The sequence below is a fragment of the Electrophorus electricus genome, chromosome 16, assembly GCF_013358815.1.
Source record: "Electrophorus electricus isolate fEleEle1 chromosome 16, fEleEle1.pri, whole genome shotgun sequence".
NCBI lineage: Eukaryota > Metazoa > Chordata > Actinopteri > Gymnotiformes > Gymnotidae > Electrophorus > Electrophorus electricus.
This window is the reverse complement of record NC_049550.1, coordinates 5,551,062-5,574,595: the sequence shown is the minus strand read 5'-3', so window position 1 is coordinate 5,574,595 and position 23,534 is coordinate 5,551,062. Positions and strand designations below refer to the sequence as shown.

Here is a 23,534-nt window from a genome sequence, read left to right as displayed (position 1 = left end):
TTTCTTTCAGGTAATGCTCAGGGCGTATCTGGCAGTTTTGCTTTAGAAATCGAATTTCTCATGATAGAGTCAATAAAGTCTTGTCTTGTCTTATAGTATAGTCATATCCAGCCACTGTGATCATTGACAAATTTGCTTGACCTTGGCCAATTTGTATTTTATATTTGTGCTTTCACAAACCTCCATAGTATCAAGAGGAAGAAAAAATCAGAACAATGTTCACTCTAAAACATAATTTATGCTACAGTAGTAACAAGTGTCCTATAATTACATTAGACTAGTTGTTCAATATAACCATATTGAACAACTAGTCTAATGTAATTATAGAACACTTATTGGACACTACCAACCGGTAGACAGTTTGTATTTTTCTGCCATGTCTCCAATGACATTTATGTGTATCAATCACACACAATTTAATTCAGTGTTTTTAATTTATACAGAAACTTGATGACATGATGAACGGGTGAAGGGTTTTATCATGCTACCAAAATCCTCTCATCTCCTCCTATATTATTCTTTCATCCTATATGAGTCATTTACCCCAACAAGCCTGTAGCTGAAAATAGAGCAGGAAAGCGAGTCAGACAGGAGGGAGAAAGCAAGGTAGACAGAGAGCACAAAACACACACACACACACACACACACACACACACACACACACACACACACACACACATACACACACATATACATACTCCAGAAGGAACCAATAAGCCTGGACTTTCTGTGCTCTGATTGGCTGCTTAGCCACAACCCTGGAGGAAGGGCTCCTCCTCCACCGGCATGTTGGTGTCGCTGACTGTGTGATCCGCTTCTGTCGCTGTAGTGCATAAGGATCTGGGGGAGGGGGGGTGTAGAGAGGAGGGGAGTGGGAGCAGAGACGCAAACTGCGAAACAGGCCTCCACCCCTCCTGTCAGGGATATGGGACTCGGTCTGAGGTCCATGCAGCAACCCTCTGCACCATCGACACCTTTGAGCCAAACAAGCTATGGAAAAAAGGTAAGGCTGTTCCATTTATTTCTCCCACACATGTACATGGAGGAAAAGATGAGAGAAAACTGAAGAAGGATACAGTGGCAGCCTGCGCTACATCCGCGCACCATATTGCCCCCAGGAGGCAATCTTGGGGGTGGGCAAGAGCATTGGGAGGAGGTGGAGGAGAGGAGATGGATACTCACACACGCAGTCAAGCTGAAGGGATTAATACTGCGGTCTCATCTAGGCCCCCACATTAAATATCCTGGCTGCTGTTTAGCATTTCTGCCTGGACAGCTACCAGCTTATATTAGGTATTTCATGGAATGCCACATGATGCACACCTGCAGCCTCCTGTTATATATTTAGACTTAAATGAACTGAAAATATGTTGATTCATTTATCGGATTTATGTCTAAAATGTTGCAGTGGTCTGACATGAATGTTTCATTGCTCACTGGTGCCTCTCAATAGAACTGCGTGGCTTTTCCATGTACATGTCAGGGACAGACAGGAATGGCAGGATATATTTTCTATATATATATATATATATATATATATATATATATATATATATATATATATATATATATATATATATAAAGATATAAGATTTTTTCCAATGTCATCATCTTATGAAGCAGCATGTCTGGATTTACTTAAGCCTCTGCAGTTATTCTCGGCTTGTTAAATTGTAGTTACTGCCATTAGCTTGATTAGAAAGCACTGAACTGGGCGAAGGTACTTTTGTTTGATTAAATTTTCTTCAAAACCTCTCCTCACAAACATGTACTATTTATATTCATCACTATATGAATCCATGTCCAATTTCCTTTAAATCAGTGCGTTCATTACTGCTGATCCCCGGTGCTATTTAATACTGTCAGTGCTCTCACTAGAGAGATGTTTCTTTTTATGCTACTGTCACTAGCCTGTATGCTAAAGTGGAAGCTGACAGACTGCTCACAAGCACTCGTGTGATCATGTGCATGGGTGGATTCTAAAGCAGGCAGTAGAGATTTGGGAGGTAGATTCAGCATCACATACTATACAATATGAAGTCTCTGCAGAAGTCTCCTTTAAATTTCTGTTATCTTTGAAAGGGCAAAAGAAAGCTCTAATTGTAACACCAAACATCCTCAATGTAATGCGACACTGTGGAGACGCACATTGGTAAATCTGTTTGTCCCATGTGATAAAGAGAAAATGCACTATTTGGCAGTTTAAGGCGTTCAGCGCTAAAACCATCAGATATGAAACTGAATCTAACTGAATCTAATCTATTGAAGATGGTTGTGGCTGGCTTAAATGTTAGACAAAATAATCAATATTTCGTGTGGCTGTATACTTTAACCATGCTCCTAATACACCCGTGCTTTGAAAAATCAGGCATAGAAAAGCTTCAGCTAGTTCCTCTGTAAACTGCATTTAGGTTTGCTTATAGCAAAGAGATTTGAGTCTATAAATGTGTCATATAACCTCTGGTTAGACTTTGAAGTAAATCTATTACTAAGGGTATTTTTCCACTATACAAACCTCTGGCACCAGAAAACTGGAACTGTGTTTCATCCATTGGCTACATGTCTAGTACCAAAGATTCCAGTTTTGTTGTTTTTGTACCTGTGTAAGCATGATGCAACAGTGCCTAATGGTACTTGGGGGTTGGTCTCATTGGTTCTGAATAATGCTGCACCGTTAACACAGATAATAGTGGAATTAAATTAAATCCGAAGGTGTCGCTGAAAATATCCATGGAGTTACTTTACCGCTGACACTATATCTATTTCAGCTGTCTACCAAGATGATAGAACATGAGGGATAACTAGGAGCTGAAGTTCAGTGTCGCAGTTTGCTCACAATATATAATATTTGCTCACAATATATAATTGCTTTATCTTAAAGAATGAACACATCACTTGATCTCAACCATTATCAGTGCTGTCATTGGATGGTAGATGTCAATTGTCGATGCCCCTTGCCCCCATTGGTTCTTTGTGTGTGTGTGTCTGCATGTTCAGTGTCACATGGTGGCTACTTTTGGGATAAATAGGGCTTTGGTTGTGGTTAAATTATTGATGAGATTTATGACTCACTATCTGGCTAATGGGCAGTTTTTCAGCATATTTGAAAATGTGGTTCTATTGTTAATGTTCCATGATAATGTACACTTTTGAGTAATTTCCCAGAATCCATAGATCTGCTGAAAGATTCCTCAAGATTTGATTTGAATGTAAAGCTTTTTGGACAATGTGAGAAAAGAAATGAGAACAGATTATTTTTCAGAGCTTAAGAAACAAATGACAAGACTCTGCACATAAAATAGGTTACTTTCATCTTATAATGTGTGTGTGTATGGTGGGGCAGGGTGTACGTTGTGGGGGAAGAGTGAAAGTGTGAGCTTCTGCATCAGCAGAATGCTGAACTGTGGGGATGAAAAAGAAAAACACTTAGCTAGCTCTGCTGTCACTGTCTGCAACATAATGTCCCTCTGTGTCTGTTTTGACACTAGGTTAGGGATTATGGCCTTTTTCAAAAGAGCAATCAAAGTGAAAAGGTGGTGCTCAACAGTGGTGCTCAAGATGGTGGACCATGCAAAGATATAAACATTTTACTTTTGGTGTGTGTCTGTGTGTGTGTGTGTGTGTGTGTGTGTGTGTGTGTGTGTGTGTGTGTGTGTGTGTGTGTGTGTGTGTGTGTGTGTGTGTGTGTGTGTGTGTGTATGCATGCTTTTATCTGACCATTTATTTCATCTTCTCTGTAGGGTCCAGTGTAAGATGAGGGAAGATTCTACTTGGTTTCTGCAGCTCTCTGTCTTCAGTACTTTAAATTCACATTCACATCCTAGTCTCCCTGTGCTACAAACATTTGTGCAAACATACACTCTGCAATTCATATCTTAAAGGTGAGAAACATATATCATGCAAACATATATGTTCAGTGTATCATTTGAATTTTTTGCATCTTTATTTCATTTTACTCCAAACTAACACTTACATGCTTTGTGTCATATGATACACTTTCACACTGACTGACAGTAGAAGACTCAGATACTCTCTTTGTCTTGCAATCAAGCATAATATATAACAGCACTGCTTCTCATCCCAATCCTCAGGACTCACCAGAAAGTCCACATTTTTGCTCTTATACAGGTCCTATTCTGTTTATATAGAGCCCTTAACAACACTCAGTGCTTATTTCAGGAATATTGGGAGCTGGTTTAGAGCAAAAATGTGGACCGTGCAGTAGCTCTTCAGGACTGGATTGAAAAACACTGTATTAGAGGTTGTCTACAGTGTCGCTTCTGCAGCTTCCATTCTACTCTTCATTTCAGAATTGTCTTCTTTGTCTGCAGTTGCCATAGCAGTCTGTGCAGTTTCCTCCTCCAACCACATGGAGGCGCAGCAAGGTTCTCCTGACAGCAGCAGTGAGGAATGTACTGTACTGGAGGCTGTGCCTGGGAAGGGAACTGGAGTAATTTGCTCTCAGCACAAAGGAAAAGTAGGAACACACACATACACACACAAAGATTCACGTGTAAAACCCCCCAATGTATGTTTTTATGGGCCAGCAAAATGTCCTCACACATATAGAAAGTACAAGCAGACACAAACAAATATACACTGACATGTGGCACAAATAATTAGCTGATTAAAAAATGTCTCTCTCTCACATTAGTATATTTATGCCTCTGGAAATATAGACCGAACTCAGCTAAGGCATGCATTCAGGTAGAGAAACAAAATAGTTTCCCCAAAAGTCTGAGAACATTTTGAAAAGAATCTCTGAGCAAAAGACAGATTAAAGAAAATACTAATAACTACATGACACATTTGTATTGTTTTTTTAAATCCATTTTGATACTAGATTTTGATAGAAAAGACAAAAAACACTTAAAACAGTAAATTTACGCCATAGTGAATTTATGATGTCTTGATTCAATTCAAACTGTTTCACACTTTGGTTAGTAGAAAATGATTTTATATGCTCATGTTGTAGACATTAACCTTAACCACAATTTAACCCCTTACACTTCAAGTGGGTTTAACCCCTTATAGTCCAAGCCTGTCACTCCTCACTCTTGTAACTACATACAGTTCATATTAGTTTCGAAGTAGTTACTGAACACATCACAGTCATTAGAGAATAACATGCTTTAATATGTAAGAAGTTGAAGCTCATTTTAATGTTTACTATTGTTTTTATAGGTTTCAACACTGTACTGTTTGCCATGCGAGAGTCCTGTGTGTGAGGACTGTATTGTGGGGGAGCATGCAGGCCACTCCACCGACGGACTGACAAAAGCTGTAGATGACCAGCGCTCAGCTTTGCATGCAAGACTGGATGCTGCTAAAAACAGGTCTGTCTACAGATGTAGCCATTTCATTTGGGTGATATCATTTTGGGTGATAGTCCTCATTAATGTAACAACAATATTGTAAGGATTCAATGACAGTTACATTATTAAATCTATTAATGATAGCAGTAACCATTAATAAATAACTGACCAAAATTTGGCTAATTTCTTCATGCATAGAACTCATATAAATGGTTGTTTGGTTATTACTTTGGTTACTGCTCAACTGAAGTGAGCTTTTTGATTACCAACTAATGAGCAGGCTGCCCCAGATAAGGGATGCGCAAAAGACACTGAGGGATATCCTGCAGCAGCTGAGCTCTCAGAAGAGCTTGATAGAGGAGGATATCCACTCCTCCTTCAGTGAACTGCACAAGACGCTGGACACACGCAAGAGCGTCTTGCTCATGGAGTTAGAGGTTACATATGGACTCAAACATAAGGTGTGTGTGTTATTCACAGGTGCATTATGCTAAGCATAGTATAATGGAACATAGACATAAAACACAGGACATTTCTGATATGATATGAGATTCCAGGACATAGTGGAACCGAATGTTTAATTTGTTCGGTTGATATGTTCATTCATGTGTTTGTGTAAGTGTGTCTTGGTATACATTTCATCTACTAATTTGTGAGGCTCTCTAATTTGTGTATTCTCTACAGGTACTGCAGGCTCAGCTGGACACACTTCTGAAAGAAGAAGCCGTCATTTGCAGGAACAGCAATCTTACAGGAGAGGCTCTGGAGGGAGCCAGTGAGGCTCATATTCTTCAGACCCACAAAGACATTGGAGAGAGACTGAGGGAGCTGGCCAGCCAGGGCCTTCCACTCCAGCCCGAGGAGAATGACCAGCTTGAGCTCATGATAGAGGTTGATGGACTTCGCAAGTCCATTCACAACTTGGGGGCCATCATCACCACCAACGCTGTGGCCAGCCAGACTGAAGCTTCTGGTGATGGCTTGGAACAGTGTGTTGTGGGCCATCCGGCTTCCGTCATCATAACCACCAGAGACAAGTCTGGAGGCCTGTGCAAGTCGGGCAACGCCGTCATCTCAGCGGAGGTCTACACGCCAGATGGCAGTGTTGCAGATGGAGAGATCCTGGACCACAAGAATGGGACTTATGAGTTTCTGTACACCTTGCACAAGGAAGGGGACTTCAGTTTGGTACTGAGGCTGTATGACCAGCACATAAAAGGAAGCCCCTTCAGATTAAAGGTGACCAGCTCCCCAGACGACTCTCCTCCAACCACCTCAGGAGCCAACGCTGCTTCCACAGGTTCCAGTGATGGGGGAGCAAGGAGGCGCAGTGCCAAATCTCCCGGCAGCAGGAGCCGACAGAAAGGGGTGCGGAGAGGAGGAAGCTTGTTCAGCACCCCTAAAAAGAAGGTAAACCCCATTGAGGATGACCTCATCTTTAGAATTGGTAAGTACAACCATCAAAATGTTTGGCTCCTTTTCCTTGCAACTGGGGGATACCATACAATACAACTTTATTTATCATTGCAATTATACAAGGCAAATTCAGAATACAACACATGATATAACCGATGGACAATCAATCAAATTACATGCACCAATCACAGACAAATAAAAGTTGTATCTGTGGTGCTTTGGGGAGGGGATGGAGCCTTTACAGCTGTATCTGTCTATACCTTAGGGCAGTAAGACTCAAGTCCAGACTCAGACCAGACATTTTTCTGTTGACTCAGACTTGTCTTGGTCTTGACCATTGATCTTGCCAAGTATCTTCTTTAGTCTCAGTTGAGACATACTGCTGCTTAAAAAATGTGTTTTCTATTTTGCTTTTACATAACCTACATGCTGCTAATTTCATGACCCTTGTCTGAAGTGTATATAGTCACACAGATGTTTTGTGGACTAACAGTGCCACTTCTCTCAGACACTGCCTTAAGTTATTGGCCCTGCAGTTTCTTTCTGGTTTGAGGTATGAGTTGATGCCAAATTAATAAGAGCAAAATTCTTAGCCTTAGTGTTCATACACTCCGTAGATCACTGGAGTTTGACCCAACCTAGCCAGGTAGGATCAGATGTAGAACAACCATAATGGTAACTGTGGTCAGTGGAATCCCAAACAATCACACACTTTTACTGTAATGCTTTCTGAACCCCATTTCCACATATATAAGTAGCTCTGTTGTCAAACTGAATATATATGTCAATGTAGCAAACTTTACAAAGCTGCCTCATGCTTTAAGAGACATTTTAAGATAACAATTAATATGTGAGGTGCTTATAGTCTAGTTGCTCATTATTCTGTGATCTATTTGTTCTATAGGAACAAAAGGAAGAAATAAAGGGGAGTTTACCAATCTACAGGGTGTAGCAGCCTCATCAGAGAGTATCCTGATTGCAGACAGTAATAATCAGTGTGTGCAGGTGATTCAAACTTGCTTTTTTCATTCTTCAAAACAGTTCACATCTGTGGGTAAAAATGCTATTCTTTGTCACCAAACATTTTAATGTCTTGGGGTAATAATTTTGCCCCAGAGGACATCCCATCCTATCCTAAGAGATAAAGATTTCAAATCATTCCAGCATCTATATTCTGCTTTTATTTTCAAAGGTATTAATTGTTCAGTACTCCTTGCATAAGTTTCAGAGTAAGTCATTGATGTACATTTTGTATGTATAGAAGTCTGGCCCTCCACTCATTTACCTTTGTTACCTTCATATCATACCTGGAATCTGAATGAACAGCACATCTGACCATACTCCCTTCCTTACTGCCTCAATGTGCACAAGTCTACAAATCTTGAACTTCACTATAAGTTTTGCTTAGTAGTCTGTTACTGTGGCATTTCAAAATGAAAACTGAATAATGATTAAAAATATATATATTCGTATGTCCAGATCTTCTCCAACCAGGGAGAGTTTCAGAGTCGATTTGGAGTACGCGGCCGATCACCAGGGCAACTGCAGAGGCCCACTGGGGTAGCTGTGCATCCAAATGGTGACATCATCATTGCTGACTATGACAATAAGTGGGTTAGCATCTTCACAAGCGATGGCAAATACAAGGTGAGTGCATATAAAAACAGCAATTTATCTTAAATGGGTTAGCATACATGCTAAATTATGGTAGAATGTCATTTATGCATTTGAAGTAAATTTCAAACCCAGACCACTGGTATTGTAGGATTAGCACCACAAAAAATACATTTATCCTTCTGTTTTTGATTACACACTAATATCATGAGCATTGTAACTAAATAAATATATCCCTGCTGTTCTGTGAAACTGCATACAAAGAAAAAGCTTCAAATGTGAAATGAGTTGACAGCAATTTTTAACTGTTCAAAGCTGTTTACATACTGAAAAAAAACAACCTTTTTCCACTGTTTCACAACTAGTCTTTGATTTACATTCAAATACTTGTTTCATCTGGAAATGACACCATGAACCCAGAACATATCCCCATACCCTTGTGACAAGGGTGTTTTTTCACAATTGAGCAGTGCATTATTCTGCATTAGGCCCAGTTTTGTAATATTGTTCTGTATTGTAGGCTAAACTTGGCTCTGGACGGCTAATGGGTCCCAAAGGTGTATCCGTAGATCAGAATGGTCACGTTATTGTCGTGGACAACAAGGCTTGCATGGTGTTCATCTTCCAGCCCAGTGGAAAACTTGTAACAAAGTTTGGCAGCAGAGGCAATGGGGACACACAGTTTGCAGGTAAAGACAGGCGCAAATTGACAAGACTAAGCATGGCAAATCTTAGGAGTAGTAAGCATGAATGTGCTCTAATTATTTGTGGCAAATAATAGTACTTGACAACAAATACAATACAATGTCTTAATTTTCCCAGGTCCTCACTTTGCAGCAGTGAACAACAATAATGAAATAATTGTCACAGACTTCCATAATCACTCAGTCAAGGTACTGTTGTTGCATGCTTTGATGCTATCTTTACATTATTTAGCTGAGACTTTTATCCAAGGAGACTTACAGTTAGAAGTGAATACAACTTGAGGGTTAAGGGCTTTGCTCAGAAGCCCAACAGGGGATTGAACTGATAATCTTCTGATTACTAGTCAAGTACCTTAACCACTGGCCCTTTACAAGTACATAAACAGTTTTGAATGTTTATAAAACCTGTTTGTAAGAAATTATTCATTGACCAAATAACACTTATTGGAAAAGATATACTATATATAGACTAAGTAACATATTCAGTCACCTTTTCATATTCTATCTGATACTCCTAAATTACCATCTGTGTAGGACATATTTATTGTATGTATATTAAAATGTATATTAATATCATCTATAATTTGTGACACATCTTTTTTATGTCCTGATTTGACATCTGGTTTCCTTAATTCTGTCCTTTAAGGTGTTCAGTGCTGAAGGGGAATTCCTGCTCAAGTTTGGCTCAAACGGTGAGGGGAATGGCCAGTTCAATGCTCCCACAGGCGTTGCGGTGGACGTGAACGGGAACATCATTGTAGCTGACTGGGGAAACAGTCGCATACAGGTATGGAACCTACAGGAATGACAACAGAGTGTCATCTTAGGTAGATTCTCATCTTGATAGCACAGACTACAGTAAACAAGACCTTTTCTGAAATTCAATCCTTACTAGGAACACATGAGGGAGCATCTTTTTTTTTATTGGTTAAATGCTTGAGCAACAAGGTAAATTAGCAGTTACACAGACTGCTGATTTTAAAGTACTGGGCTCACTTGTTTGACCTGGAAGATTCTAGATGAAAGTGGACGGTGTAAGTCTTGCTTCATTTTCACCCAACCCTCTCTGTCGTGTCAGGTGTTTGACGGCAGCGGCTCGTTCCTCTCCTACATCAACACGGCTGCGGATCCTCTTTACGGGCCGCAAGGTCTGGCCTTGACTTCCGATGGCCATGTTGTGGTGGCCGACTCTGGGAATCACTGTTTCAAGGTATACCGCTACCTTCAGTGATTTGGGAGTAACACTACTGACACATGGCAATGTTTCATGGATATCATGTCTAGATCTTACACTTGATTTGCAAATGTATCCATACTCCTAGCCCCCCATCCCCCCATGTTAACCACTTCCTTCTTGCTGGAATGGGCTTCTGTGGCTTGGATACAGTACCTTTCATTATTGTGACTACTATCAAAAGAATATTTAGGCGGGCTATCTCTCATCAAGAAATTAGCAGCCTCTGGAAGTCTTTGCCAAATACCCACTTCATTGTGGTATAGCGTTTTGGGCAGCCAAGACTGTGAAAGCATACAAAGAGCATTATGGTATATTTGGGAGTCACGCATGTCTTGCTTTCACTGTTCTGCCTTGCTCTCTGTGCGTGATCAACATAAACTGCTGCCATATGGAAATCTTGTAACTTCATTACCATAAGGTTTTTTTAATCCAATTTGTACACATCCGCTGCCCTCCACATTTCGGGTATCATTCCGTTAGAGTGAACAAACAGAAAGGGTACAAAATTACTTGGAATAAAATCTCAATAAAGATTTTAAGTACTTTTTTTTCTTTCCCTTAAAATTCCTTTTTGGAGATTTGAGGTTTTCTTAAAAAGTGACAAAACACACCTTTCAGTAGAGCCTGTTCTAACACTTTCCAAAGTTCTTCAAAGCATTCATCCCAAGACCACTTCGCAGACACTATCCAAATAAGTCCTGAAAGTAGTCTATCAGTTGATTCATACATACAAACCACAGAAGTGTAACTGATGCAGGTAAGCATCATATGATTACGGTCTGATGCTTTTCTCAGTGATTTCATTAGGGTTGCAGGTTCCCTCTCCACATTCCATCTCCTAATACAATACATAAAACAAGAGATTTGAAAAATGCAAAACTAAAATTTATAGTAATTTGTCATAACAAATTTTGGAGGTTTACCAGCCTACAAGTAAATCCACACAACACACTATTGTCTTGACTCCTTCTAGGATTATGCTAGCTCTTAATTAGCAAATATTGGGCCTATATTTTTATTTAAAATATTTAAAAGGGAAAAAATATATATTTATGTATTTATTTTAAATAATGTTTCAAAGTAAAGTGGAAAACGTGGTCAGTTTGCACTAGTTTCATTTCCTGTAGAATGTCAATTTTCTTTTTTGGCCAGTTGTATTTAAGTTTTTCAGTTTAATGTCAGGTTTAATAGTGCTTGCCCATCCATCATTCTGATCAATATGGTGGGGATTCTTAGAGGCATGTTTTATACACTAATTATGATAGAATATTAAACACCGCTCCATTCGTTCATGATGCATTTCAATGGCAATAGTACTTATAATTACATCAACAATAAAGGTATCATAATGGTCATTCTAAATTCTTGCTGTTACATTTTTCATATTGCTTTCCAGTTTTGTTCATGTTTAACTCTTTACTCTTGTACTGATTATTTCATTTGTACTAATGAAGAATCTTGTTTATTAGACAAAATAAGATTTCCCTTGAATATTGATGTCCTGTGCAAAAAAAAAAAGATATTTGTATTTTTCATTTTATCCTTTAATAGAAATGTACTGAACCAAATTACTAATTTCCTTTCATCACCTGATTAGGGTATGCTTGTTTACAGTTTAAAGCCAACAATATGCCTGCTTGGATTTCTAATGTTGGTATCACCTTATCAATAACGAATATCATCATGATGGTGAAACACATTAAAAAAATTGACTGCAAAAATCTTTGAGGTTCTTTTCTAGTATACAAATGTGTCAGACAACAAATACATTCAGATTCAATGTCCAAGTTCACTTTATTCTTGAAAAGAAATGATGCAATAAGTTGACAAGATAACTCTTACCACCCGTTTGATGTACTTGATCTCTATGTTATCTTTGCAGCAGTCACAGTAAAACTTAATGGTTATTTTTTACTGAGATTCTTTTGAGGTACAATTACAGTATAGTCAGTGAAGGCCTGAAAACAAGGAGAAATCGGCTGAACGCCCCCCACTGCAAACACTTACACTAAGTAAAAGTTGCAAGTGTGCACACATTTTACAATACTGTGATGTACATACATAAACAGGGCAAATAAAAGTATGGCACATTTATTGTTTAGAAGATCATTAGGCTAATACATTAAAAATAAATTAACAATTATAACTTAAAGTGCAAATTCAGATAACTGTTGACATGAATACCTGATGTATTACTTAGAACTTTATCACTAATTTTTATTTCTCTTCAGAGAAAAAAAAAATGACAAACCAAAATCAGCCACCAAATTAAGCAAATTAAATCAGCCTTGTGTCAAACTTTATGAACTGTCGTGCAATACCGGTCTTACTGACCCACAGTGTATTTTTGGTTAATAATGAGACATTCCCCTATGGTGAAACCCATATTTAACATGGAAATATTAAGTTCAGAATCATGAAAATTGCCCCAAACTGAATTAATAGCTCTCTTTCTGGATCTTCTATCATGCTAAAAAGCTACATCCTGCTGTTGCTCACACATAGATGATATGTCAATCTAGGATCAGAGGACTGGTAATCACACTGACAGCAAACACTACATTAAGTTTCAATGATGTATGAATTCAAATTGTGAGAAGTCACATGAAAATAATGGAAACAGTAGAATAACAAGACATCAACAAGCTTCTTAAGGATAATTGTGAAAACTGGAAAGAACCTCAGTCTTAATTCTGTTCTTTCACAACCTGAATAAAATGACCCATGGGAAAACATGGGAGATAAGTAGATCATCATCAACTGAAACTTTATTACATTGCCTTTTAATACTGGTTATCATCAACCAACTGCTATATATAATGTCACTGAGCCTTAATGGCACAGAGGAAAAGCACCCTTGGCACAATTTTCATAGGAGTGATAAAGATAACTTAAAAAAACAAAACAAAACAGTAAAGAGCTTTATTGTGCAAGGAATTAGTCATTGTAACTAATTTTTAAGAATGCCAACAATGGCTGTGGCAGCTAATTGGTCTATCAAATAAAATAAAAATGTATAAAAGCCACTGCCTATTCTCTTCCATCAAGTCCATTCTAAAGCCATATCATACAAATGTAGATACATGCACATTTTCAAAGATGCCTTCATATTGCAATTTTACTCCAGGCCGAGTGAGAAATTTATTCCATGCACAATGCCAATTATAATTGGTTGCCAAGCAACCAGGTACCTCAGCCAATCCAAAAGCTGTCCATATAAAACATGTGTTCTCTCCCAGCTGGTGTTCAGATTTAAGGAAGCAGACAGAACGTACGAATAACAAAACAATTTCTCAAAATATCCTGATGCATCAAAACAAAGATCATCAGAAGGTGACAGACAAACCAAGCAAACCAAGCACAGCTTTTCCACTCAGCGCTTCACTATAATGCTCATAAACAGCATAGTCCTTAAAATAGAAGAATCCTCATTCTCACACTACAGACAGTAATATTACAAGAATACATAGCATAAGGGCAACTTAAAGAAGACCTCGACCAGCACATGCAGAAAATAACAAATTTAAAGGATACGGATTGTTCATCATTTTTTTGAGGTCGACTTTCTCATTGCAGTATGGACAGGTCTGCTTCTTTCCCACAATGCACCAGCCACGAATACAGAATTCATGAAATCTGTTCAGCAATAGGAATAGATGGTTCAGATGGTGATTGGTTTTCATGGCTGTTTGGTGGTGTTACAGTGCTAAAAATTAATTTGTTCAACAGAAGAGTCGTTAACCATCATCTGAAGGTTAGACATGAATTAATCCCGAATTTAAAAAAGGGGGTTTTCTCTGAGGTCTGGTCATGCCTTGGCAAAAAGTGGTTTCATGCTTACACCCTGGGTAACAACCAATTCATCTCATGACTTCCTACTGTGAGTGTACTATCGTATATCAGAGCAGGGTATATGTGAACCTGCGGCCCTCCAGCACTAAGGGCTAATCGCATACATGTGATTGCAGGAGAGCTGGTAGGTGTCTTCAATGATGCCCTCCTCATCCACATCAACAAAAGTCTTCTGTCCACACACAGCACAAATATCATGGCACAGGTTACGAGATGGCATACCACCCATATTGTAATACTGCAACAGACATAGGACAGATGGAGTATAGTTTAAAGCAGGCTATTAACAACACTGGTGCTATATATACACATACTACACACATTACTGACTATAAAAACATGAAAAAAATCAGTAAAATTATTACCAGCACATATGCAAATTGGCTAGAAAACCATATAGAATGTTTTAGTTTTTTTTGCAGCTTACTTTAAACTTATCCTTACTATGAACATCATACAGATAAACAGACACACAATTATAAGCATTTGCATACATCAGAAATAATTTGTACCCCTATAGTCGATGCCATGTAGTCTGAGCAGATTTCAGCAAAGTCTCGTCCCATAACTCCATAGTAGAGTCCATAGAACAGCATGATCACACCTACATCCATAGAATCCTCAGCTTTGATCCTGCAAAGATCGACAAGAGATTTACTTATAGTGCATTGCATTTTTAATAAGTCGAAAAAACAAAAATGAAAAATTATTTAAGGCACAGTCTCTTACCAAACTAAATGCAAAGAATGAAGTTTGTTTCAGTATCTTGTAACATCCATATGAACAGAAATTTCATGTTTATTACAGAGCAAAAGTTCACATACCTAAAGAAAACATTGAATCCAAACATAGTGAACATGATGGCGAGGTAACCAAGCACGCCTACAGCATAGCTTAGCTTGTAAATGAGGAGGAACCACTTATATACCATCCTGAAAAAGCACATATTCACTTAGTATATTCTACAGAGAATGATGAGACACAGTATTGTCTAATATTGGGGTTTAAACTATAGGTTTACAAATATTTAAACATCTGCAATGGTTGCAAACAAACCCTTTTATGGTCGCTCGTGTTACCTTGGTGTTCTACCAGCGAGAGGTTTCCGGGTGGCTCTGAATATGACGTAGCTGGTGATGACGGAGAACATGCCCCATGTTGACAGAAAACGCCACCAGTAAAGCTTTATTGTGAAGTATAGAGGCACCACCCACATTTGTAGTAGCGTCACTAACTAAAAGACAGTAATACACACACACACACACACACACACACACACACACACACACACACACAAGTGGAATTAACCACTGTTCACACATCAGGGGAAATTTAATAATAGGAAGTTTAAAAATAAAAACAAAAAAAAGTTCAAAGTTTGGATGATAACATCTATTTATATATTACAAGAGCAGTCAGATTAACAAAGTAAGGAATGAACCAGCACACTGCATACTATTTAAACCATTTCCTGGTGTTTTATACCCTAATATGCTAAAAAGGTTACATCAAAATATCAAAATCATGGGAGTAAAACCCTCAATGTGTATGAACCGGCTGAAAATAAACTAGCAAATTAGAATAATTTGAAGGGTGCCGTTTGGCCAAGTGCTGTAAGAAGATGCATACTGTAAAAGGCAAATCTCCAAGGGAAAGTCACCAAGGAGTAGCACTTTTCCTCCTTCCTGACACTGCTAATAGCAGCTCCCAGGGGAGAGGGAGGAACTCACATTGTAAGACCTGCAGTGTCTCTGCTTCCACTGGACAAGCACGATCTGAGCGACCACCAGCGTGGCGGTGAAGATGAGGACCATCTCAGCATGCATGGCTTCGTGCCCACTGTGCTTGACGTGCATTTTCTCATGCTGTACCCTGGAAAAGGGACAAACACAAACATGCACAGAAGGCCAGGTGAATACACACTCACAAAAATGCTACTTACACACACACACACACAACACATTAGACTTACGGAAATAACAGCAGGGCAGATGTCAAAGTAATGGCTAAGTATGTCTGAATACTATAATAATATGCTTGCAAGCATGCATATGTAAGAACACATACAGTTCATCTCTAAGACGCACAGAAGTGGGTCAAGGCCACAAGGAAGGCCATGCTCACGACAGTCTGCAGTTCTGATTTCAGCAGCCAGGCAAACTACAAGAAAAACTGATGGCAAACAAAAGCTCGTTTTGATCTTCATGCCTTGTGCATAACGCATAGAATGAATATTAGCATCTCTGCTTGTTACTTCCTAAAAATGGTCCTGCAGCTGTCCTCTGATCTGTTTGTGAATGCAGTCATTCAAATACCATGCCATTAGCTTTGCTTTCTCCGATCAAGATAATGAGATCCACTGATGAAGTTTAATGTGGAAATGCTGGACTGCGTAAAATATACACTTACTTCAAGTTTTCTCTGTAGGACATTTTCACAGGATCATCCTGCATAGAAAATATGAACGTCATTTTGAGAGAATAAGAAAGTTTTGTACAAAAATAATTAAAGTTTTACGACCGTGAGGTTTCTCCACCTTTTGCCCTGCCCTATACAATTTTCGGACAGGGGCCTTGTCGCTATATATCTGAAAATAATTAACACCCAACAGCCAATATACCCAGTGCTTAATATTTCATACACGTGCACAGCCAAATAACCGTGACATTTTCCATTATGCTTAGCCGCATACGAGCTTAATATATAAGCTAGTTAGCTAATGTGGGTAATAACTTAGCCCGTCATCGCATCACATCACATCACATCAATAAGACCCTATGACTACAAGACTAACTAGACTAGCTAATAAGACAAGTAACGCTACCTAACCTAGCTAGGTTAGTTATCTAGCTAGCCAGTAGGCTACTTGACAATGCTCAGTTTAAGGAGTCTTTTTGAAATCAGTGACAAAGAAGCAGTAATGCAAACAGTAAGTCATTAAATATTATAGATGTATGGTTAATGTCCCAACAGTTTCACTTTATAAACTACAAATAAAAAATATGCTTACACGTATTGCCACGTATGCCGATAAACTAGCGAGTTTAGCTATCTAACGTTAGCAATCTAAATTAAACAGATCACCCGTGTCGGTGCTTGTTGTTAAGTCAGATAACACTAGCTTGCTAACGTGCATTATGCTTCAAAATGAGATGACAACTACATTTAATTAGCTTCTTTTTCCCCCCCTTTTTTTGTGGAGTATTTGCTACCTGAGGTTGCTGCTCTGCCATAGCTGATTATCTACCTAGCTAGCGCTGCTAAAATGACGCTTAACGCTGTCATAGTTACGTGGCTGATTCGCTGATCTGTAGCTGCTGGGCACTAAACTATAAGGCAACCGTATTAGATAGACGTCGCACAGCTCGGGTGCCGTCCGTATTTATAGCGTTTATGCGTCAGCGAAATTTTAAGACAGCGTTTGTTTGCTTAGCTTTTCAAAGAAGCTTGTCGCAGGATATTGAGGTTTCTGTCTCGTTTTCTCCAAGTCTAGGTTCACAACAATTTGGTGTATTAGTGAAACACTGGAAGATATGTTTTGCGATCCATGCCTTATGTCCTATAATCTATATTAAAATAGTTTAGACTGTGTATACTAATAATTTCTAAAAACGTCACATCTAATAATGTCCAGAAAAACTGACTTCTGAACACCTCACTTGACCAATCAAAATCGAGTATTTCACCGCGTGATATTTATAAGCCTTTCTTCATTTTGGATTGAAATAAAAAACTAATTAAAAAAAATATTTAAAGCACATTGCCCACTCCCAGGGCATAAAATCAGACAGAATATAAAGTATACAGCAGGTAAACATGTATTTTGGAAACTCATTTATTCATAGTGTAACACACATGACACTTCCAGTAATTTAATTTGTGCTGTAAAGCTTTGTCCTAGAAATGTAATAATTCCATCTTTTTTTTTTTTTTTTTGTATTGTAGGAATGTGTAAGCACCCTGGTTTTAATTGGAAGGTAGACCTGTGGGTCAGTTGTTGCTGATCTCAGTAGGCCTATTCTCATGTTTGTGTGCAAGTTATTTTACAAATATGCATAACAAATACTATCAGTTACCCTTTGTTTCTGAAAATATCATGTTAACGACCTAATGCAGGGTCATGCTGTACTTCATACAGTTGTTTCATATGTCTTTACAGAGTATAAATTGAGTGGTTACAACCCCCCTTTCCCCTCTTCACTGTTCTCCCACAAAACCTTCTGTTGTTTTTAAAAAGCCTCACATGTAAATTCCACTGCTATTACAGGGAAATGTTCTGCTGAAAATACAAAAGTCTGTTTATATCAGTCTTCTTGAAGCCAATCTTTGCCTACAGAAGCATACATTTTTAGCACAAAACTGCACTCTGGTGGTCATTATAAAAATACCTTTTGGAGAACAGTACTTCATAGCCTCAGTTCTGGGGACCTGGTGCACTAAACAGTTCATCCATGGCTCAACGTATGAAGGGCTCAATAAATGCCTAATGAGTTGGAAACAAATTGTGATACAGGTTTACAGGAATGGGAATTAACTACTCATCTACAAAACTAGACTGAGGCACACATCTTTTCTCACATTGCTCCCTTTTGCCAAATGTAATTACATGGAAATTGTACTGTAATTGTACTGTAATTGTAAATGTAATTGTGATTAAATTGTAACTGTAATTGTAAATATAATTACACAATTATGCTGTTACACATTTACCAGAACAAGAAGTATAACCCTTACCAGTAGGGTGATTAACTATCATTTTATTTTTTACTCACTTCAGAATGCATGCTGCATATATGTCTCTCTTGGATCTTCCATATGGTTTCCCTGGCAACCACACTGTTTTTTGATTTTCTTGTCACCACCCTTGATCCTATTCACCCCCAGCTCCTATTACACTTGTCACCTGTCCCATGGTTTTAGTTGCTTTAGCACTTATGTTTACACACCCTTTCCTCTGGAATCTCTGGCTTTGCCATTTAGTGTATTACTGAGCCAATTTCCATGCATTCCTTGTTTCCTTGTTTGTGGTTATAGTGTCTCGGTTGTGGTTGCCTGCCTCCACTTTGAGCCTTGCATCTTGCCCTTAATAAAGCTTAAATGTACTTGCATTCTGCCTCACCCCACTTATTACTCATGCTACACATTGTTCAGATAAAAAAAAACAAAAAAAACAATTTACCTTCCAGTATGACATGGTACTAAATGACTCCAGTAAAAACCTTATGGTAAAAAGGTAGTAGAAATGCACATATCCTTGGTTTACAGACTGTGATGTTTCAAAATTATGACGCCAGATATTTGTGAAGAAAAGTGAGTGAATTAGTGATTTGAGACTATGATTTTTTTAGGGCAACACACAATATTTTGTAGTGAGATAGCCGTGAAGCTGGTGCTTTGGATTAGTAGAGTGCAAAGTTGTATCTCTGAGTGAATAAAAGGGAAGGAGAAAAGGTGATTAATCTTTCAGAATTAGCGTTACTTTAACTTTTGCTATATTTCTCAACATAATTGGACAGGTTTCTTGACACTTAACTGAGAGGCAAAAATAATGCCCAGATTTTTCAGAGAAGGATTCATTCTTGGTGTGCTTGGACATCTCTGGATAATAAAGACCTCTGTCTTGTCCTCATTTATCTTTAAAAGTTACTAGATAAACAGTCCTTAATGGCTGTAATGCAGTACAATAGTTTGGATACTCTGCTGAAGTTATCACACTTCACAGAGAGATATAACTGTGTGTCATGCAAAAAAGGGAAAGAAATATTAAAACCCCAATCAGTAACATATAAAAAGAGGATAAAATAGGGCAGACAACAGATTCCTGGGAGACTCCACATGTTAAATAATAAGACAAACCATTTTAAAGAAGTGCCTGTTATGCTTATTAAAAGGTTAATCATGTCAACGGCTGTGTTAAGATCCAACAGCACTAATATGGAGCTCCTGCCCAGAGTCAGCACTCATTAAAAGATCATTCAAAATTCTCAGCAGAGCTGTCTCAGTGTTGTGTTTCTTACAAATAAAACACAATTTATCAATAGACCTATAATGAGTAAAAAATAAGTGAATCAAGACCAGATGTCTTAAGATAAGGTTGGACACTGCCACTTTAAGACAGCCTGGGATACAAACACAATTTGAACAATATCAGTAGGTTGATTCCTCTTAATGCAGAAAGGTTCATAAAAGTCAGGGTTTTTTGGATAGCAAACCATTTTTCAAACTTTCAAATGTTTGTAAAGCACTAAAAGTAGGATTGGAAATGTCATGAGTTCTTCAGTCACTTTATCCCCATTCAAAATCTACATTATAAAAAGTTTAGAATTTATAAATACTTTGTAATCAGTTTACACTCTCTAAATGGCACTTCAGAAACCTACAACATTAACGTGGTTTTATTTGAAGAAATTTAGGCAGTGGTTATCTGACTCAGACGATGTTGAAATAGTGTAAATCTAGTCTGGTGAAATAATGAGCTCTTTCTAGCTGTTCTAGGCCTTGAGGAACTGATGGCAATTGGTAAGAATATTTTATCATAATGATTTTGAATATGCCCAGGCAGACACTGCTGCCTTTCTTCTAGGGGGACACATTATTCACTGAATACCTGAATAAGAGTTCATTGCACTGACAGGATGCCTATGAGGATTTAAATTAAAGTGTACATTTCAACAGATAACTGTTGTTACAAAAAGTATAACATAGTGTATACAACAGTAAAAAGTACAACTATTGTGTGAAAGAGAATTTGTTGGTTGTTTTTGTGTGTTTTTTTGTATTCTGACTTAAAACTACTGTAGTAGTCTCTTTCCATATTATTTAAAGTGAAAGTAAATCCTATCCGATACACCCACTGTTTTTGGTTTCTCTCCAGTGTCACTTCACTGTTACAGTCACACATCTATGCAGAGCTGGAGTAGGAACCTACAGTAACAATAACAGCAGGATCCCTTTCTGTTTCATTCTTACCGAGCACAATATACCCTACTTGTACACCTACACAGGGCTTAGCCCAAATCCTAACAAATAACCCCATACCATTATGCCTCCTCCACCAGACTTTGCTTTTAACATTATGCATTTTGCTTTTTAATGAGGATTAACTTAGCTATATGTGTGGGCAAGATCCAAACAATGGCCCTTTGCAAAAAGTATCCTGAGTATCGTAATTTGCAAAGAGTATCCCAAATTGCACTTGTATACATAATATTTGCATTAAACATGCCCTAATGCAGGCATAGTGCTAGTAGGCCAATAAAAGGCAAGCATTAAGCAGATTTTGCTTACTCAAAATGGACAGCAAATGAAAAGAAGGAAGTAAATTCACAAGGAAATTCCAGTTAGAGATGCTTGTTTATTTATACTTAGTTCAAGGATTGAGTATTAACAAAGATCCAGGTCTGGATTTACAATGCTATTTTATTTTTCAGAAGATTGTTAAATTATTATGCTCAAATTTTCACACCTTATACAGATGTGAGTTTGATCATAAAGATGCAAAGCTGTCGCTGTAATCTGTGTGATCTCATTATATGAGCTGATTTGATCATCCACAGCTTTGATAAATAAGGGCCATTGTCTTCAAGCCCTCAATACTAACTGTGGAGCCAATATAGCACTGGTGACCTGCAAAGAGCCAGTCCGACATTTCTTCTTGCAGTCTTAATCACTCACTATGTAATTAAGAGTACTGAGCTGGTACTGCTCTACTAGTCTTTTATTTAGTCATTCCACATGCCATTCCACTATCAGCTACCAATCTTTTATCATCTCTTGTTGTTGTGGCCTAGACACTTTTGTAACACCCATATTTTTCTTTGTATTTATTTATGTTCTCGTATATTTAATTTTTACAGAGTGCAGCCTCTTTTGTCTGTGTTGTAAAGAAATAACTTACAAAACTAACTGATCAAATAGAGGGCATCTTGTAAATAGCATTTGCTCATCTTAGTTATCAGAAACCTCTGTATTTTACACTTGCTCAAGGCCATTCCCAGAAGAGATAATCAATATAGTGCCCTGGTAGTTGGAGAAATCAAATGAAATACTTGGAGAGATCCCATTCACTTCTACTGCTAGATCATCCCATATGAGCTTCCATCCAACTTAATCCAACTTAATTTTTAGGTATTTTCTGAAAGCTAAAATTTCAGGAAAATCATTACACATAAAATGACAAGGTGTTAGTCAGATTTAATCTTGCCATTTGTACCTGCAAAACCCCAGGCTAAGTCAGTGATGTTTAGAATATAAGAATTAACGATGCACTAAGAAATATTTCCAATCAGTTGTACTACTAATTTTAACAGGCTAAAATAGTTTAGAACTAAATGTTTACAGAGATGATAAATACAGACATCTTAACACAAATCCTATTTCTTCAAGTACCCAGGTAGATTATGTATTGCATTGCTAAGAACACATGGAGAGAAACAACTTGCCAACCATATCCAGTTTTTCAGCATACCCATAGCAATGAATTGTTTTTCAGTGTTGTGTTTTGTTTTTTTTCAGTTGCGTATCCTCACATTCATCATCATTGTCATCAACTATTTTGAGCTAGAAGACAATGGAAAAAGTACCCAAACCGGTACCTGAAGTACAACTCCTTGCGTAAGTTGAGGTTTTCATTGCTATAACCGAATACATCAAAAAGACCTAATTAAACAAGCCCTTGGCGCTTAAGTGGTTCTGTTAGGGTGGGGTACTCCAGGGCCATGACTGGGGACCATTGCAGCAATAAAATGAGTACCTTCGTTTTTTCCAACTTCAACTTATAAAAGAAATTCTGTTTGTAAACTAGAGGATTTGAATAATAATTTGAAATTCTGCTAACCACCCACCATGTATCAGTTTTGTGGAACAAAAAAAATCGAATACAGAAGAAAAGCATTATATCACATGTTCACAAACCCCGATTCCATTGGAAAGTACATCTTTTTCTCAGTAAGATGAAATCTTACTAATGTTTTATTTGGTCTTCTTTTGGAAAGCCTAAAACACAGAAAAAAGCTAAAATCATCTTCTTTTTTTAAAAAATATATACACCACAAGATTAGCAGGAACCTATATGTCATTCAGTCATGCTATAATGATTTTAATCTCAAATTTATGGCAGAATTCAGATACATTCTAACATTTTAATCCCATCATCATCCTATCCCATGTCTCAAAATCAGTGACAAGTGACAGCTGAACCCTAAAAGTAGAATATAGTCATTTTTATACTAATTTATCTAATATTTGTTTTAATTTTCTGGAGAATTTGATAACCATTGTGTAGTGTATTATGTTAACAGTGTAAAAACACTACACACTTTGTAACAACAAAATTCATAATTATTTTTAAAAACCTCCAATGATGTTAGGCTATATCTTTAACTGGGCTACAATTTT

General features: G+C 37.8%; 2 protein-coding genes across 5 annotated transcripts; one reads left to right on the top strand and one right to left on the bottom strand.

Moving 5' to 3' along the window:
• Positions 1-840: 840 nt before the first annotated feature.
• On the top strand, positions 841-11,796 carry trim2b (tripartite motif containing 2b). Its single transcript, XM_027006144.2, has 12 exons — positions 841-1,003; positions 3,741-3,881; positions 4,332-4,477; positions 5,185-5,336; positions 5,596-5,776; positions 6,000-6,762; positions 7,636-7,736; positions 8,211-8,378; positions 8,866-9,034; positions 9,168-9,238; positions 9,696-9,836; positions 10,128-11,796. Exons 3-12 carry the CDS (start codon positions 4,370-4,372, stop codon positions 10,278-10,280), a joined length of 2,007 nt encoding a protein of 668 aa, XP_026861945.1. The 5' UTR covers positions 841-1,003; positions 3,741-3,881; positions 4,332-4,369; the 3' UTR covers positions 10,281-11,796.
• A 261-nt stretch (positions 11,797-12,057) lies between these two features.
• Positions 12,058-17,407, bottom strand: rnf175 (ring finger protein 175). Of its 4 annotated transcripts, none has more exons than XM_027006147.2 (10): positions 17,149-17,405; positions 16,548-16,585; positions 16,206-16,310; positions 15,869-16,010; positions 15,218-15,372; positions 14,963-15,070; positions 14,651-14,771; positions 14,243-14,376; positions 13,821-13,922; positions 12,058-13,525 (listed from the first exon to the last, which is right to left on the bottom strand). In XM_027006147.2, exons 4-10 carry the CDS (start codon positions 15,992-15,994, stop codon positions 13,405-13,407), a joined length of 867 nt encoding a protein of 288 aa, XP_026861948.1. In that variant the 5' UTR covers positions 15,995-16,010; positions 16,206-16,310; positions 16,548-16,585; positions 17,149-17,405; the 3' UTR covers positions 12,058-13,404. The 4 variants fall into 4 exon arrangements, with proteins under 4 accessions (XP_026861948.1, XP_035390739.1, XP_026861946.1 ...); XM_035534846.1 differs by having other exon boundaries at positions 17,351-17,383; XM_027006145.2 differs by lacking the exon at positions 16,206-16,310 and having other exon boundaries at positions 17,351-17,407.
• Between the last annotated feature and the right edge of the window lie 6,127 nt (positions 17,408-23,534).